At 35.9% G+C, this 19,433-nt stretch overlaps 1 protein-coding gene across 3 annotated transcripts in view; it reads right to left on the bottom strand.

Annotated features, from left to right (window-relative positions):
* The window catches only part of CRIM1 (cysteine rich transmembrane BMP regulator 1), a 163,582-nt gene that overhangs the window by 21,365 nt on the left and 122,784 nt on the right, over positions 1-19,433 (bottom strand). For all 3 annotated transcript variants that reach the window (NM_204425.2, XM_046938405.1, XM_046938404.1), the window contains one exon: positions 9,229-9,357. In NM_204425.2, coding sequence (NP_989756.2) covers positions 9,229-9,357 — 129 coding nt within the window. The remainder of the gene's footprint in view (positions 1-9,228; positions 9,358-19,433) is intronic.

A 19,433-nucleotide genomic window follows, 5' to 3' on the forward strand; every position in this document is an offset into this window, starting at 1 on the left:
TAGGACAGCTTTCAAAGTGCGGCTCCCTGACTTAAATATGAAGTAAAATATAGCGAAATAGTGACTTCTTCAGGACCTCATGGCTAAATATGTTTTCACTTTCAATCTTCTGTTTTGCTTTGATTGTTATGATTTGTTTAGTGACACTGCTTTTTGGAAGTGCAAAACACATTCTTACACGCAAAATTAATATACTTTATTAAAAGGGTCAAAGTGGCTAGGACAGTGGTATACAAACAGGATGATGGTGTCTTATCCTAAGTAGTTTGTGCTGTTAAATTACTTTAAATTTGAACAGTCAGTTGACATACTAACTAGACAACCCAGTCTCAAGGCAATCCTGTCCTTGATTAATCATTTATGTATTGAGTTATCCTCAAAAGAATTCTGAATTTTGACATTTATACATCAAGAATGGATGACTGACTGACAAACATTGCCTCTCAAGAACAGATGCTGAAGAGTGCCCTCATCTTCATCATGCCATATATAAAATATAATCAAAATTCTGTCTGTTCAACATACAGGTAAAGTTTGCTGAATTCAATAAAGACTACTGCTCACATCTGAACTTACTAGTGTTATGTCAGTGCCAGACGAGGACATCAGAATAATCTGTTCAGAACTCCACAGGCAATCCTTCTAATAAGATGCTAAAAATGATGCCTTCTGAGAAGCTGGTTGTTACTAAAATTAATGTCCTCTCATATTTAAATTTCTGGCAATACAATATTACAAGCTGTGGACTTAGATTCTCAATAGGTTTTGAGAAATATTCTCTATAAAGAAATTTAGCATTGTGAGAATCATTGATTCTGGCCTGCTTTCTGACTTCACATCTAGCTATGCACATTTCTTTTTACTGAAACATTTTAAAAGACATGGAAAATTACAGCCAGTCACAAACTGAAGTATCATCTGGTACATATGCACAGGCCTCTTGAAAACTCCATTCCACAGATTTAAACAGGGCATTTTTTCAGAAAACTGAGTGAACTTGCCAATTTTACAGGAACAGAGTTTAGCTCTGAGAAAAAAAAGGGAAAAAAAAAGAAAAGAGCCAGGGCTAGAGATTCACCTGTAAATAAAATTCAATGCATGCAATTTTCACCCTGACATGTAGCCATAACAATAACTTTAAATTCATTGTTAGTAAAATTATCACAAGTTCAACATGAAAGACAAGTAAAACCGGATTTCCTCCTAAGGCTCTGCATTACAAGTAAAAAGTACTAAAGAATAAAGACAAGTGCAATCTACTCATGAAAGTCAGCTGCTATCATCTGAGATTCATTGCTGAAAATATCAGGAGGTAATTTGTTTGTGGGCTTTATCCACTTGTGCTTAAAAAACCTTCATCTAGAACCTGAATCCCAAATCATGCAATGTATTCACAGGGAAGAGATCCAGCCCCAGATGGGCTACTAACAGCTTCAAGGGCGTATTCGAATTAAGCAGTTTGAGGATAGGAAACACTTCAAAAAGCTAACACTGAAGGAAAACTACCTTTCAGAGGTCTGGAAATCTGCATTACATGCTTACACGTCACTGTAACTCTAACAGCATAGGAAAGCTTCATTATTACAAAATACTTGTTTTTTCTCGACATTGTTATAACTAATCGTTCAGAAATTCAACCAATGATTCAACAGGGGGTACAGGACTAAACAGAAATGATGCAATGAGTAGGAAACCAATTAAAGAGAAGGCAACTTTCATTATGCTGCTTGAGAAATATGTAGCTGGAGAGTAGAGTTCTACACAAGACATAGAAACACATTCAGTGATTTTTCTTATGAACTGTGAAATGCCAATGAGGTAATGTCAATACAGAGAACAATCCTTTTACACAAGGTAATAGGAGGGCTTAGGGTGATAAAGTAACAACAGCAGAATGAAATGTAATACTGAAAATGTATAAAATGCATAAACTGAGTTTACACACATGGAATTGGTTGATTTCAGAAGGATATTAAAGCAATGTGACTTTAGAAAGAGACAGATGTGTTTCTGAATGTCTCAGGCTAATATAACTGTACTTTCAACACAAACATTTTAATGTGAGGATAGGCTTTAGATGAAATATAAAACAAAATATAAAACTAAATTCTAGAAAAATTTCAACTGAATCAAACACAGCAAAAAACTAGCACAATAATCAAAGAAAGACAGCCCTCAACCAATGACTTTATCAAAATAGCTTCCTACTGGGAATAAGTACTTCCTTGAGGACGACATGCCCTGAATACATCAGCAGTGAATCCATCCCATGCAACAAGACAGACCATACTACTTTACTCTCTGTGTACAACAACTGCAAGGGTAGCAGCAAAGTCAGTTACCAACAATTCCATGATTCTAGCCAGTCTTCACCAGGTCTCACTATATTGGCAAAAGCTAGAGACTTTGACTCTTCTGAACACAGCATTTCTAACAGCAACTGTTGTGTGGCTGAAATAATTCAATACATCATGTGCTGACTTGGAAATAGGAATTCCACATTACTAGATTCATTTGGATCAATTTAATAAGATACCACTAGAAAAAAATAGGAAAGGAAAGAATAGTTGAAGGTGAACCAGTCTTCGAAAAACATCAGTGAATTATTAAGATACAAATAGTAGGATCACAGTTTCTAAGTCCGGTCACTGCTGCCAAGAAACTCCTCCTAATACAGCGGTTCCTTTCTCCCCACTTCCTTCACCCACTCCCAAACACATGGGAATTTCATACACATGGACTAATAAAATAAGTATTAGAGTTTCAGAAGTGCATGATGCTGCTTAAGGAGAATCTGATTGCGATATGTGGGATGGGACATGACTGTCAGAAGAAGAAAATCTTGTCTTAGGACGAGGGATTACTACTAAGATATGATGAGACTGCACAGTGCTCTGCATGCAAAAGATTTGATGCCAGCAATTCTTTTCCTCTAAATATCTCATTCTCAGTACTAAAATAAATTCATTTTAAAGGGTTGTCCAAGAACTGTAAGACTGAATCACTCGCTGCTGAAGAAAAATATGCACAAAAATCAGAGTGTAAGAGAGGTTGATATACTGATGTGACATATAGATAGCACTCTACAAACAAGACGACAACATCATGCTCCAGAATATGTAATATTATCAATGTTTGTAAGGGTTCACTCAAAACCCAGATATTTCAGATACAGTGTAATCTTTCCTTCTCAGGTATGAGACCTTTGAGGAAGCATATCTTAAAATGAATCACAGGTCTTAGGTCCTAGGCCTAAAGTTCCAACCATCAGATATGTGATTTATTCCTGATTTCAGATTATTCACATCCCCAATTTGCATGAGTAAGAGAAAATTTAGAATGCAGTGAAATACTTCTCAAAAATCCAACTGTAAATTGGACAAACATCAGTTCTGTAAATTGTTTTTTCGGTCTAAAACTGTTCTCCCATTTGAAATTAAACAGCTTGACTGTAATTCAAGGTAGCTCTTATATAAAAATAGAGCTCAATTTCTTTCTTCTAACATATGTATGACATATATATATATAAAAAAATCTAACCTGTAAGATAGTTTTTTCCCTGATATATTATTTTATGTATGGACACTGATAATTTTATTCTGAAGACTGAAAGCCCTCTTAGGCTAAAATTTTTGAAAAGGCATTCCAGTGATGCATAACCTGTTGAAATACTTTTAGTTTTTAATCCTGTAGTTCACGGTGGAAAAAAAAAGTACCTTTTGGACAATATTAGTAGATATTTGAGAAGAATTATGTCAGTATTTCAACTTGGCTTAGGCCAGTGTCCACTTAGAAAAAAAATATAGATTTGTAGCATTGCTAGGCAAAGCTAGCTACATACCTTCACCACCATTATTTTCTTGACGCTGAGGCTAGATCATACCAGGAGAACTGTTTCACAGTACCTTTATAATTAAGCACTCCTCAGCCGTCCTCTCGGTGTGGATTGCTACTGCTGGTTAATCTTCAGGGGTGGGGATCTGGGGAGGCAAATTTATGAAGGAGAAAACTAGGTTACTTATCAGTAACTGGAATTCTCTGAATATATTGCCTCCACAGATCCACACTAACCCTCCCTCCTTTCTTTAGAATTAACTCATGATTCATAATAGCCGGATAAAAATGAAGGGACTGGGCACTGTGATGCTAGAAAAAAATAATCCCATGAGTCCATTGAGGCAAATTACCCACATGGATACCTGCTCTAAACAACTCTAGGATTCACATACAACATATGACTTCATGAAAGTGATATCTCTCAAAGGTGGAGTCACTGAAAAATGGCTGAGCTTCCAAAACCCTTCAAGAAGCTTTTTTTCTTTTTTTTTTTTTTAACAAGTCAAGTGAATTTCGTATTTGCTTTTATTGCATTAGATTTATTGTAAGCACTACTAAAGCTAATACACTGTATTCCTCAGAGATCCCCACTTTTGTTCTAGTAAGAATACAGATAATATTTATTTAGCATGAGTTGTTCATCATAACTGTGTCCTCTTCAGGGAGTACTTCCTCTATATTCCACATGTGCATTTACTGTTAATATTTCAATTTTACATAGAGCGTGTAGTTATTTATTTATTTTTTTTTAAAAAGAAACATGCTTCATCTCCAGTGTCCCATGGCTGTATTTCACTAATGGAAGTCTAATAGATATTAGGCATTTCCTTTCATATCGCTGCAGGAAGGTAATCAAACACACATTATCTGCCAGGTCTACCTTATTATTCAAAAATCCAAGATGCTCTCTGCTTGCACTAAACAAAGCTAATAGTCTGTTTTTTCCTTTTTGTTCCATGGAACTTACTGTTAAATCATGGTAACAATGGTAGAATAGAAAAATGTTACATCATTCGTATTTACCTTTTGTTTCCAAGGACTATACATTGTTTAAAATGTGAATACATGACTACTTTTCCCATCTCCTGTTCAACATTCAAATAAACATAAAATATGTCCACTTAAATGGACCACATTAACACTGAGACAGCTTAGAAGTGCTTAAAATGCATAGCTAAGAAAGGGTTTTCTTTTTTTTTTTTTTTTTTTTTTTTTACATGAATAGCTTAAGGGGATGAAATGTTCAAATTTTCACTAGGAAGACTAGAAGACTAGGAAAAGTCATCCAAAACTGTAACTACTGAATGATGAACACAGAACAGATTATTTGAGACATATTCTCCCACTATTTTTTCTCATCATTAGGCAATATTTTTTTTTTTTCAGAGCTTCAATACTACTACTCATAGATGGTGAAAGATAAACTTACATTACTTTTCTCAGACCTGTGCTTCAGTCTTCCACAGCTGCCTTAGAATATCCCACAGCTAATCCAACTCTCACACTGTCAAATCTAAACTTTACACTGGAGTTCCACTCCTCTTCATCAGCAATGAACAGAGATGATGGGACTCACCACAGTACTGAAGTTCATGCTGCAGATATCTGCTAGTACTAAACTTTTAAACTCCACAATATACAAATGTTCTACTAATTTAAGGAAAAGGTATTAAAAAATCAAAAATATTTCTGTGTTTATATAGAATGTATTTGGAAGAGAGGGGGTGTTTTATGTCTATAGAACTGTGCAAACATGCAACATACCAAGAATTCTACTCTTTGAATCCTGATTTCATGATTTGCTTTGACAAACAAAACAGACCACAACAGGATGAAGATGACAACATGCTACAACGTGCAAGAAGAACACCTTGCTCTCACTGCAGGCTCTCAGTAAAAAGTGATTTACTGTTCAGTAGCAACTTCAGACTTTAAATCTTAATTTACTGCAATCAGTAGGCATTATTCAATGTGATGGTTAGTCCTCTTTGGAGCAACAGGAGTCCTGCCTCATAAATATCTGATCGCTGGTTTTATTTCATTCCTCTTATGTACTCTTCCTTCCAAAGACTTTAATCCACTCCATTTCTCCCTATGAAAGCACAAGCCGAGACACTCCAAACACAATAGCAACTGCTGCACTCTACAAGTAACAAATTTTTGCTTGCTCATTTTATTTCCTATTTGTTTCTTGTTCTTACATAATCCATTTTTTTCTATTGTTGTAGTACTGTCTCAGTTTCACTGATGGTGTTCTGCAGCAGTTCATCCTATAAACTGGGCTATGCTTTTTTTTTTTTTCTTCTCATCTTCATGTAGTGCTTTGGCTTCTGCACATTCCTGCTCAGTGTTATCATTCCTTTTCCCTGATCATTTGTGGCTCCATTGCTACTCACTGGAACTTCTCCTTTTATTAATCCGTGCTCACTCACAGAATCATAGAATGACTTGGTTTGGAAGGGTCCCTAAAGATCAACGAGTTCCAGCCCCTCTGCCACAGGCAGGGTAGCCAACCACTAGGATAATTCTATGCTCAGTGGTAGTTTTTTCTTAGAACTATTGTCTGCCCCTGCTTTTTTAAATTTTACTTTACACCTAGTATGTTTTCACTACGTGTTTCCAAAGCATGTTTTTGCATTCACTGCAGAAACAAGGAAGAAGGACAAAGTATCATTCTATTAAAACCATTGTGTTCGAGAAACATTACCATTTGCTTTCTTCCTTTCTTCTCTCATTCTGTAGTCCACTCGAAATGAGCTGGATAAACTTGAACCTAAATTACAGTAAAGCACCACACAAGCTTCATGATACCATACGTACAGCATCATGTCAAGTAAACCTGTTGTATAGATTTTTAGCTACAGAAATGTAAATGAAGATAACAATGAGAAACCATTTATAGATTTGCTGTACTTTCTACCTTTTCTTCTTTGTAATTTTGTTTTTATTTTGACTGAAATGAATAGAAGTATATATATCTCAGTGAAGATAGCTAAAGAGAAGTTAGCAAAAATGGAAATGCCATTGGAAGGACATTAGTAGATCTTGGATAAGATGACTTCAAACAGTAATAAGAGGTATGTGTACCTTCTGTACTCAGGTACTAAATGTGACTCAGCTGAGCAGCTCAGATCAGCAAAAAAGAAGTGAATGCAGTATAAAGATAATGACACTCACAAATTAATTTAAATGTAAATCCACACGTGTCTGTGTGAACCCAAGATAATACACATTCTTACATTTTTAGTGAGCCAAGATGCAACTAAATTAGTTTAGACTTGAAAGTACAGAGAACTAGAACGGTATGTTTTCATCATATGCGACCTCAAACTGTTTTCTTCTTGGTCCTCATGCAATCATTTGTCCAGAGTCTGGCAAGCGAGAAATATTACTTGACAGAAAAATTCTATCCCTGTCACTTTGACTGATATCCCACCATTGATGAAGACTACCAAGCTGTAATTTTTCTTCCCTTCTTTAGTAAATAAAGGTTTCTCCTCTCTGAATGACTTGGGAGATTTTTAAGCAATCTACAATTCAAGTTATTTAACTGAGAAAAAGGATGACAGACAAATGATACTATTAAGTCTGCATCTGACAGTTTGCTACTGCAAAATGAAAATAATTGCAAGCAAATCTGGCAAGAGAAATATCTCCTTGAATAGGGTCTTAAACAGTATTTAATCAGAAATACTCCAAGAAAGCACAGAGATGTCCTGGGAAGCAGTAAGCACACATGTACAATCTGATAGTCTAAGACAAAAGAAATAATACTCTGGAGTGATGGGCCTCCTGCGCAATAAACTGGAGGACTGCACGCACAGGCATACATGCAGAAACTTTATGAGTATGTCCAACTTCTTTGTCATACTCCTTACAGAAAATGCTCCCCCTCATGCCAGTTAATACTTCAGCAGTAAAAAAGAAAAAAAAGTCAAATAACAATGGTAAAAGCAGAATTTTCTATTTTTGTAGGCAAGGCATGTATGTGACAGCAGTAAAGCATGGGCCTTATCTACCCTTGCAGAGGATGCTTTTTCTTTTATCCACTGATACTTCGGGCACGTCAGCCTATGACTTCATTTCAAGGCACCATTTCTGTGTTGTATTAACTCTTCTAGTTGCTGTGTCTCAAAATGATCACTGAGTCATACGATCCTAAGATGAAATTCTTTACTCTTCTCCAGAGAGGATGCAGAATGTGCAGCATACCTGCTGTTGTGCACAGTCGAAACAACGTGAACTAGTAGGTAACACAATCAACTAAGACACAACTAACACAAGTCTGAAACAAATGATATAAACAGCACTGCATGTTTTAGAAATAGGGGAAACTCCTATCCGTATTTTAAAAAGTAGGAAATAGATGTGGACCTCAGTCAAGTTCCTGTGGAAACCTAAGAAGGTCACCCCTGCCAGGAACACAATCTGTACTGGAAAATATTATTTCTGTATTACGATAATGACATAAATTTTTTTGAGGTCTCCTGTCCCTTATCAACATGGAAAGAAAAAATGCACATTTTCCAAGAAAAAAAAAAAGATAAAGGCACCAGAACAAAACCTTTTTTTTTCTCCTTAAGCAAAACACCAAGCCAATCCCTAAACAAGAAAGATGCAGAGCTACAATAAAATTATAGAGGGACTTTAAACCACTCCTAGCTGAGCTGGTGGGCGCAAGAGATATGTCTTCCAGCTGAGTTGCCCTCCAGGTCTCTGTTTGATAATTCCAGGAACAAAGCTGACCTTGCTTCATAGTTCATGCAGAAACCTTGAATTCTTAAGGAAATACATAGAGACAGAACACTTTTCCTGCTGTTCTTTGAAGATACTATTATCACTGATAAATGCAAAGTTCTCACAAGGTCCAACGCTTTTTCTTGGGGTAGAATAGATCACAAATTAAAGCCTCCATAAATCTTGCATCAAATGTATTCATATATGTTACATAAATAAAATTATATATGGCCATGTTTGTATACAAACATATATCCCCTAGAAGTATCATTTCAAATATTTTTGATCCTCAAAAGCAATAAACTATGTTAAAGATAGAATGTTTAGCAAAGAGGAGTATTTGAAGTGCACAAACCTGATAAAAGGGCACCCTGACATTTAAGTTAAACACCAAGTCATAACTTTTTCTCCTCTTCTTTTACCTAGCTGTTAATTTTTACCTGAATTCATACATTTAGTTTTTCCTCATTTTCCTCATTTTAAGCAAGCAATGTCAGAAATTGGCAACCTGTCCTTTAAAGATGAACAAATAGAAAGCACATGTACGGTAACACAGCAGCCAATTAACATTACAAATAGAAAAAACAGCATACTAACATCTTCACCAACAGCAGGATATAACAGGTATAAGGCACTGTATTTTTGCATACTCACTGGTTTTGCACTGACAAATGCGGCAACCATTTTGATCCAGTTTGAAACTATAGATACAGTCTTTCTCAGTCAAAGTGCAGTTCACCAAAAGCTCACAGGTGGGCGGACCTATTGTTATGTAAGTTGGTTCTAAATGCAAGAAAAAGAAAACAAACATATTCGATCAATTTGGTATTTTAAATAGTTCATAAAAGGCAGACAATGCAACAGCAAAGGGAATAATTTTTACCAAGTTTTGTTTCTGATTCATGAACATTCATGGTACTTAATTCAAGAAATAGACTTTGCTTTGAAGTGATACATACTCATTACACACAGTATGAACCTACATAAAACCGTTGAAATATTAAAACAAGAAAAAAATGATACTACATTTTTGTTCACTGTGAAATCAGCATTCCTGCATTAACTTTAACACTAAATTCAAAAAACCTATTCTACTCATTCTTTTGCCAGAAGTATTTTATCAAAACCGTGCAGATTCTTAGGAATTAAAAAGACAGAAGTTTCTTAGTTGATTGATACTACCAAGCTGCAAATCAAAGCATGCGACTCAATAGATCAAATCTTTCTTTGCATGAGTAAGATCACTTCTACACAAATTTAAATCAGAAGAGACTTTGAATGCCAAATGGGAATGAAAGGTACAAAGTGTGTGAAAGATCTCTTGAAGCCACTTAACTGGACTATTCATCAAAAAAATAACTTCTTACAGTATAATTTGCAGTATAAAGTTGTGCTTTTTGAATTTCAAGATGTTTCTGTCAATCATTAGACAATTCTTTACAATGTAATACTTGCTTTCAGACACTGTTTAAATATGTTAGATGATGAAATTTGTTTTACTATAAGCAGTAGCAAGAAATATTCATGCACTTTAGTACACAAAGTTACTGAAATAAAATAAACCCCCAAGACGTAAGAAAATAGTAAGCAACCTCAACACTCCCATCAAAAAATAGGACAAAGAAGGAATGAAAAATCTTATTTTTCAAGTGACTTTTTGTTGTGTGAGAATAATTTTTTCTATCTTGTGTGTTTTTTTTTTTGTTTTTTTTTTAATGGAACTCAGCACTTAAGAAGCAAGGAATTTACTTATGAATATTATTAACATGACACTAAGCATCATGAAACACAAATGACATGATGTTTAAGGAAACAACCGTGAGCTTTCATTTCAGTGTTTGAGTGAGTTCCTATTTTTCCTGAATCTCAAAAAACAAAAATTTTTAAAGGAATTAAATTTTAAATAAATTCAAATGGATTAATTGGTCAATTGTGAAAATATGGAGAAATGGTATACAAACCATCATTGCAAGAAAACAGTGTTTTATACAGCATGAACCTTTCCATGGACTGAAGATGGCCCTATCTTATCATCTCTTCTCCCCAAACTAAATCTTCCGAATGGCAAATTTTGTCATCCATACTTGGAGGCAAATTGTCCTTACTCTCAGACTGAGAATAGAAAATTACTCAACATTAATTAAGTTATTAGAGGTATATACTGTCAAACAAAACAGCTGCCTATTTCTCTACCTATTGGTTCTGCACCCACCAGGCAGCAACAGCACCCATGCCTTCCAGTCAAGTGAAAATTATCTCATTACAAGAATGTGCCTTTCTGCTTTCATTGTCTTGTACAATTTTCTGCTTTCACAGCTTCCCTCCAGCCCTACTCTTCCCTTCACAACAGTTTATGCAGTGGTTGAACATTTTTAATCCTTTTTAAATTAGGTCAGCTAAGTACAGAGTTAGGAGCAAAAAGAATGCATGACAGGCACAGAAGATTTTAGTCTTCTCTCTCAGAGATCGTGGTTCAGATTCCCCACTTTTCTGTGAGTTCTGAAACACTATTCAAGTTCTGTTCTGTGCAATTTTTGTAGAAAAAGTGTCTATATATATCATACATACATAAAACACCACCACCAGCTTTGTTTAAATGAAAGCTGGAAATTTGGATAATGGTATTTCTGTGCCTGTAGAATCCTCAAATCTCTTAGAAGCTGAATTACTGTTCCCCCCCCCCAGATTTTTTCCAGGAGTTTAACAGTTTATTGTTTTGACGGTCACATGAGGGATTCTATAAATTTCTGTGAACTATTCATTTCATGGCTCAGAGTTTGCAAGCACAGTATGGAAAAGTAATCTTAACGAGCAATTTATTTTAGAACAAATGAATTCCCAAACTAGACTATTTTTAATTGCAATGAACTCCTGGTGTTTTTTTTTTCAAATTCATTCAATAAACTGACTAAGTTACGTTCATACCTAGTATCTAATGTTTGCAACTTCAACAGATCATTAGTTTAGGGATGAAGACCATACCAATATACACCAGTAACATTATGAACTCCAGAAACTTCATAAACTTATCCCATTTGTTTAGGACACATCACAATAAACTATCTTTGCAAAGAAACTGATTTTTAGCATCTGTTGCCTATTCTGAAAACCTCCATACCTACCTTACTGTATTCTTTAAGTAAAATATGCTCAACAAGCAAGAGACCACAACACAACAGTTACCTTGAAGCTACATGAAGGTTACTGACCAGACAGCCCAAATCTGGCACTTTGAATGATAAAAAAAAAAAAAAACACAGTAATATTTATAATCAGTTGTAGTTAAAAACATCACTGATCATATGATCATGCTATCCAAAGCATGTGGTAACTTTCCAAAGTTCTCTTTTGTGTTTTGATGCTCTTCTGTCTTGGATGCTGACTTATCAGTTTTGCAGTGTTGCTACCTTGATACACTGAGCAGTATAGTATTTCTAAGCAGGGACAAAATTAAAGGGTTACTATTTTAATTTAAAAGATTTTTGTGAATCCTTTATTTGTTGTGGTTTGTTATGTTACCTCTCACTATTCTTTCTGCTCTCAGCATCCTGAGAGTTGCCAAGCAAGCGCACAAATCTATTTTTCCTCTCTTCCATCCCTAAAGGTAAGTCCTGAGAGATACAGTAATTTTATATGCATGCCTGCTTCTCAATGAGCTGCGAGTGGAGGACAAAAGAAATAATTTCATTCCCTACCCCCACATGTGCAAAAATGCAGCCAGAAAAGAAAGTATCAGCCCTTTTCACTTCGCTAGACAAGACTCAACAAATAAAGCCAGCTTTGCTGCTGCCAGGCTGCTGGCTATTTGAATAGGCAAGCAGTAGTTAGGCTTGAAAAAGCATGTATGGCCACATGATCCCAGCTAGGCTCTCACTGCTGTTCTTGGTAGAAATTGCAGAAGAAAGATCCAGTGCACAAATGAACAGAGAATTGGTGGGAAAAACATATGCTATTTCTGTTTATGTATTTTACAACAATAAAACTATAATGAAGAAAGAGGGAAGGTGAAAATAAAGAGAAAAGGACTGATGAGAGTCTGTTTGAAAACAATGCATTTTTTTTTTAACATAACACAGATACTGCTGATGTAAAGTGTTTATGAGTAAGGTTAAATGCAGCTTGCTATTAGCATATCTTGTTTCCATATACTCTCTCTGAGCATAACATTTTCTATGCTGAATTGCAGTGCACAGGATTACTAATTTGCTTGCTATGAGGATGATCAAAATGTTGAATTCATTTTTTATGCTTTTTCACTTTGCTATAAATATTCTTCAGCTAACAACAGGAATTCTACAGCAGTAAATTAAGCAGGGTACAAAACCGGTATATGCATGTCACATCACAAAGAAAATGTTCTTGACTTTATGTTTTATAGTAGTAAAGAAAGAAGGCAATAGGAATGTATTGTTCCACAAATTGCTAACATTTAATCATGGTCTAGTTAAGTCTGCTATACAATACCACTGCCCATTCTTCCCCTCCATCTCAGGAGAAGACAGAAGTGACGCTGCTCTCAGCTGGAGGCAGATTTAAACCACTCTTTGAGATTCAGACCTATCTGAGGCATCAAACAAAGCATAAACACAGATACAACACAGTTCTGCACCTAACATTTTACTTAAAAGTCACTTCAGAAGATACGAAATCTACAGTGGATATTCCAGCTGCTGGTGGCCTGTCAGTCTGACCCACTGAAAAAACTCTACAGTGCATGATCAAATCCCTGAATCTCACTCATCCTAAATTGAAGTCAAAAGTGCTTTGCAGGAAGACAGTGATATCCCACCAACACCTGGAACTGGCTTTGTCTTTCAGGACCTACCTTAGCAATAATGCCACAAAACTCCAGTGTCACAAACAAGGAAATTTGTCAAGGTGGAATAAGACCATATTGCCACTGTCAGTTTTCTAACCAATCCTCAAAGCATTTCTTTCTGCTATTGTCTGATTTCTGAGACCTTCCACTTCTACTATGAGTGATGTGACACAGCTGTTGTCAGAAAGACCATTTTCTTCTGTTAAAAACGTGAAATATATAGAAGAGGACAGGATGGTCCATCTAAGTTTTGTACTGTGCCTCTGACAGAAGCAACAGCCACCGTCATACACAGATCTTGTTATACATGGATGAGTACTAGGATAATGCCTGTCTGAAGTACTCAGAAATTGTCAGAAACTGATTTATCCATGCTTCAGTGACAGCAGGGGAAAAAAGTTCTAAGGATTAGAATTTTATTATACACGCAATTCGAACATTTAAAATTAATGAAAAAAGAAAGAAAACAAATTCATTGATGATTGCTGAAGCCCTGAAAAATGAAAGCAAAAACAACTCAGACCATTTGCAGCAGTCTTCTTGACTTCAGTTTTTCATCTGAATGTCAAAAATGAACAATTCACTGAAAATGTCATTTTTCCTTCCAACTTCGGAGATTGCATTTACAATCTCTAGTTAGTTATAAAGTGAGATGAAAAGAAGGACAGAAGTACTCCCCTAAGGCTGATATCAGTTGTACACATTTGCCTATCACACCTTTAAATTATTTGAAATTTCAACTTTGGGTATTGAGTTCATATCAGCAAAAGAAGTGGGATTCCACTTAAGTGTAGCACAGCACATGTGTATTATACGAGAGCAGTAAGGGTTCAGTTTTGGTCTGTGTGAAGGATGAGAGGACTTCTTAAATCAGTGAGAACAAAGCAAGCAGGTCCAGGAAAGCAATGCTTCTCCTCTGTTTAGCACTTGTGAGACCACATCTGGTGTAACATCCAGCTTTGGCCTCCTTAGCAAAAGAAAGGCTGGTGTTCCAGAGGGAGCCCAGCATGGGGCCACCAAGCTGGTCAGGGGCTGGGGTAGGTGGTGTAAGAGGAGAGGATGAGGGATTGGGGCTTAAGGGTAAAGGGGTGATTCTTCTGCTGTCTGAAACTTTGTAATAGAAGAATAGAGGGCCCAGTTCATCTTGGGGGTGGCCAACGGGACAATGAGAAGCAACAAACACAAATGTAAATAAGAGAAATTGCAATCTGATACGAGTTGTTTTGTTCTTCTTTTTAAACTGAGTGGTCAAACTCTGATGGAGTGCTAAAGAAATTGTGGGATCTTCATCCTTGAAAATACTCTGAACTTCATTAGAACAAGTCCTAAACAACCTGCTGTAACTGGACCTTCTTTGAGAAGGAGGTACAGCTGGATAATCCCTAATGGTCCTTCCAACTTGCATGATTCTAAGAACTTCAATTCAGGACATCTCTAGTGAAAGCAGCAATATTCTTGATGGATCAAGAAAGTGAAATCCACAGATAAATATTTCAATTTCTAATTGTTTCTGTATTCCTTTGCCAAGAACAGATTATCTTCCTTACTCAGTAAAGAAATCTACGCAATGACTTAAGAAGTAGCTTTCTATTCAAGAAGCAAAACTTCTTCCAGGCAGTTAAAACACAGCAATTCTCTAATGTTATTTGCTGACAGCCACAACCACCTTTAATCAGTGCCATCTTATTGTTCATCTATATGCTTGTACCTCAAGAACAGCTTCTTCAGCCCATTATTATTATCATGACACGAAAACGCTTAAAACAAGCTCTTTGCTTTGTTTAATTTGGAACACAGTATTTAAACTCAAAACAGGTCTTGTTTCACACTTTCAGTAAAACCACATCAGGGAAATTCCTACTCCAGGCTTTAACAAAACTGGCTTCAAGTAAGGAACTAATCATATTTAATTTTTTTCTTCTGCATATTGTTCAACATTCAAGTTGCTATATTCGACACTGTTAAATATGAATGAATTTAATAGCAAACACAAAACTCTGGCTTCTAACTGACCATAAGAAATCTGGACTGCTATATATCTTAACACAAAATAATTAGCAATGTAAGAGGACAGATATTCGACACTACTGAACCAGCCCAGATTTTAATTCCACTTGCAAATGCTGTCCTTTCAAAATAGAAGAAAAAAACCTACTATTGCAATAAAAATATTATTTCTTGACATGGAAGTGTAGAAGTAGAAGACATTAGAATAAATCAAACACCTACATTAAATTACTTTGCTTGCCTCAAGCACAGTGATTATTCCAACTTAACAGACACAGGGGTCTGATTTCCCCTCTCAATCACTTCATCTGTGCTCCCCATGCTGTTTGACTTAGTATTACTCTAAGCATGTACACTTGAAAGCTAACAAATCTTACCAGCATTTGGTGTAGTTTCCCAAACATGTTAGAGACATATTTGCATATGCCATAATAATGAACTAGAAAAACAGACTATGGGTCGACTACAAATACATACATATTAAAAAAAAAAAAAAAAAATCAAACAAAGAGGATGCTTTAAGACCGTGAGGCTGCAAGTAATTTATGGATCTATGTGTTGTTTTTTTGCCTGGTTACATATACACTTTTATCTATATAAAACTAGCACTTTCCACCAACTTCACATTAACAAAAACATTTCAGTCTGCCTGACAGAAACACACTTAATCAAAACAATGAAACTGTAAGCTCTACAGATACATTATTATAGAGGTTAAAATTATCTTTCAAAAAGGTCTCCTCTGGATACTCAAAAAAAATGGATTTCATCAATTTCACTGAAAGATTGCAAATGACTACGCAAGTACCCAGCTTACATTAGGAATTAAAGAGAAAAAAGCCTTAAAAAGTCTTTACCAAACAGACAATTTTTACATTAATAGATAATATAAAAATTATGTCCCCAGAACCTCCCAAAATACTATTTTTTATCCTATTTGTATTTATTCAATGCTTGTATGCTGACTATTACTATCATGTACAAAACCAAATTTTCAGATGTTAGCGTTGATAGTTACTATATAATACAAATGCAATACACTATGAAACAAGTAATTTCAGGAATTATTTGGAGATTATTGCTCACGCAATTGGAAGACAAAGCTGCCAGTGATTTTCAAAAAGAAAGCATTTGTACTTTCAAAAAGCTTGATTATAATAAAAATAATTTCTACATACAAGCTCTTATCAATAGTAATTCATTTCCCAAATATATTTAATGGTCATACAGTACAAAAAGCCACCAGGCCCGAAAATAATCCTAAATTTAAATGCCGTAACTGTAGCATGAGAAGTGGGATTGTATACATCAGCATTCAGTGCTAGAACTGCTCAGCATCATCTTTCATATTCCCATTTTACTAATGTGAACCAGTTAATGCTTTTGCTAGGGGCATCTAGATAAAATTGATTACTTTCTTGTGTGTATTATTAAAAAAGTTGGAACATGGAAAAAGATTTTCAGAGAACAGCACAAAAGCTTTCTGTCTAGTTGTGAGCACTTCAATGGATGTAGGTTGCTCTGAAATAATGTCTCCTATTTATTTCCATGAAAATTACAAGAGATACAAAGAACACAATAACAGTAGTGGATAGAGCAAATTCTCAGCTACAAAACACTGTTTTTCAACATGGTCACCACCATTAGCTATGCATTTTTTGCCAGTAATGAACAAGAGCTTGCATGCTGCTCTCATAAAAGAGCACCAGCAGAGGCAACCCACTGTCACCATCACTACTGCTGAAATGCACCACCCACAGCCTCACTGTGCTCACATCCACTGTTTGGTCTCTGGAAATGTTGACAAATGTCAATGGGTGCCATTTTTTCCCACATGTAGGAATTCAGTGACAGCCCTTTGCTACATACTCACTTCTACATCAGACACCATTTTGTCAGACAGCCCTTCTGCTGCCATCTGTCACACGGCAACAACAGTAACGGAACATTGGTGGGAAGGTTTAATCCACCAACATCCATTTCTGATGTAGTAGGCCAACACAATAACACAGAAGGCATTACTTTCAAAGTAGCCCTCATACTCTTTTTTTTTTTCCTCCCCTTTGGACCAAAAGTATTAACCACAAGGAGTCCCTTTTAGTATAAATGGAAAAAAAAAATTCCCCCCAAATTACATATGTAACAAATGTAACAATAATTAACTATGAAAATTAATACTTTTTTTTTTTAATTAGGAGGGACAACAGTAAGAAATTTTATATAAAAGTCTCATTGTACACAGCCACAAACTCAAAATATAACTCTCTGAGGTGCATGTATTTGATTTACAATGATTTTTAACTCCAGAGAAGCAACTCACATAAAACAGCACTGCATTTAGATTCAGCAGTGATGGGTCCTGAGACACTGGGAGAAAGTGTGAGCCAACGTGAGTGTACCAGAACAGGATTTTAGAAAGCTCAGCACCTCATAGACTGTGTGAAATTGAAATGTGTTCTAGGGGAGGGAGGGAGGAAAAATGAGTTAAAATCACGTTCTACACATGAACAAAGACCTCCAATAGCAGTAATAAAAAGCCTGCCTGTGTTTGGGGAAAGTGAAACAGCTCCCTCTTCTGTAGCATTTTATACTGCAAGCTGTATATATTAGGATTAAGACGCTCTGTTCCTACAAAGCCAATGCCAACAGACTTACAGAAATATAGACTCGATGCATTCAAGCGTTTACTATAAAAAGTTAAGAAAAAGTGAGTGAGCAGCAGTCTAGCTCTGTGCCAAACGTTTTACCCGATAACTGCCTGCATGCTGGTCCTGAAGGGTGTGCTGCTCGACAGCCTTTTGTTGGAGTCTATATACTTGTTTGACTTCTGTCTGCAGTCCAAAAAAGTTAACTGCAGCCTACTAAGCAGCAGCATGTGTGTTTACTTAAGCTTCCTGTAAAAACATTCATATCATTCCAAGAGTGACTAAATGTTTTCCATCCTCATAGTTAGCATTCCAGGCTTCCCCGCCCCTCCAGTCCATTACATGAAAAATATCAGTCCCGAGTCCCAAGCAAGAGAATTTCCTTCCTGGGTTTGAAATCCCTAATGACTCACAGGATTTTTTTTTTCTCCCAAGTGTTTAGCTGTCTGTGTTAACTATCAATGTTTAACTATTACATAATGTAAAATGTATGCGAAGATTTAAGATGCAAATCTATTTTGGTGTCACAGAGAAGTAACGGAAAATACATTCATTAATATATTCATTAATACTTCTAAACACATGGCTCACCAAGGCAGAAGGGCTGTTAATTTCAAATGTTATTTTTACTGCTAACCTGAAAGTACTGAGATACTGTTTTTCTCAAAAGCAACTACTGTAATCCAAGACATTTTATTGTTCCTTTGAAGAAGCCTCCTGTGAAGCAATGCTGCATGTGTGTGAGGGGGTCTTTTTTGCAGTGGTGCAACCAAAATACTCACAAACTTTTTATTCCCAAGATGCTAACTTCTAAGCTTTTGTCTGGTGCAATCAGTCCTTCCAGTTTTTAGGTATGGACTCCCTTCAGATAGACATTAATACTCACAAGGTCTGGTTTTTTGACAACTCGATGTGAAATGACACTGAGAAATAACCACATTTCTTAAAGTAGAATCGATTAAACTTACTTATAAAGAAATCTCCAACTAGGTAAGGCCATTCAGTTATGAGGTGGTGTTACCAACACACTAGTGTGTATCTGGGCCAGATCTATGAAAGCTGTAGGCACTGAAAAGAATTAATTAGGCGATCCATACGGTTCTTTTAAAGGCAAGAAATCCTTAGCTGCATTGAGATACATATACGTATTCACTAGGATTCCCAGATTATTTATCCTTTCAATAGCCATCTTTTAATAAACTTTATCACTGAAAACAAAGAAAAGATTATTTTGTATCTGTCTAGCATTCCTGACTTTCTTAAATGCAAAGACTTTTATTGGCAGAATGTCTCAGTGCACCCTGGGCTGCATGGTTAAACAATCTCTGCTGTCTTGTCTTGTCTTAAAAAAGCTGTACTAAGTCATGATCTGGCAAAAGTAAGCTCAA

This window comes from Gallus gallus, chromosome 3 (assembly GCF_016699485.2).
Source record: "Gallus gallus isolate bGalGal1 chromosome 3, bGalGal1.mat.broiler.GRCg7b, whole genome shotgun sequence".
NCBI classification, from domain to species: Eukaryota; Metazoa; Chordata; class Aves; order Galliformes; family Phasianidae; genus Gallus; species Gallus gallus.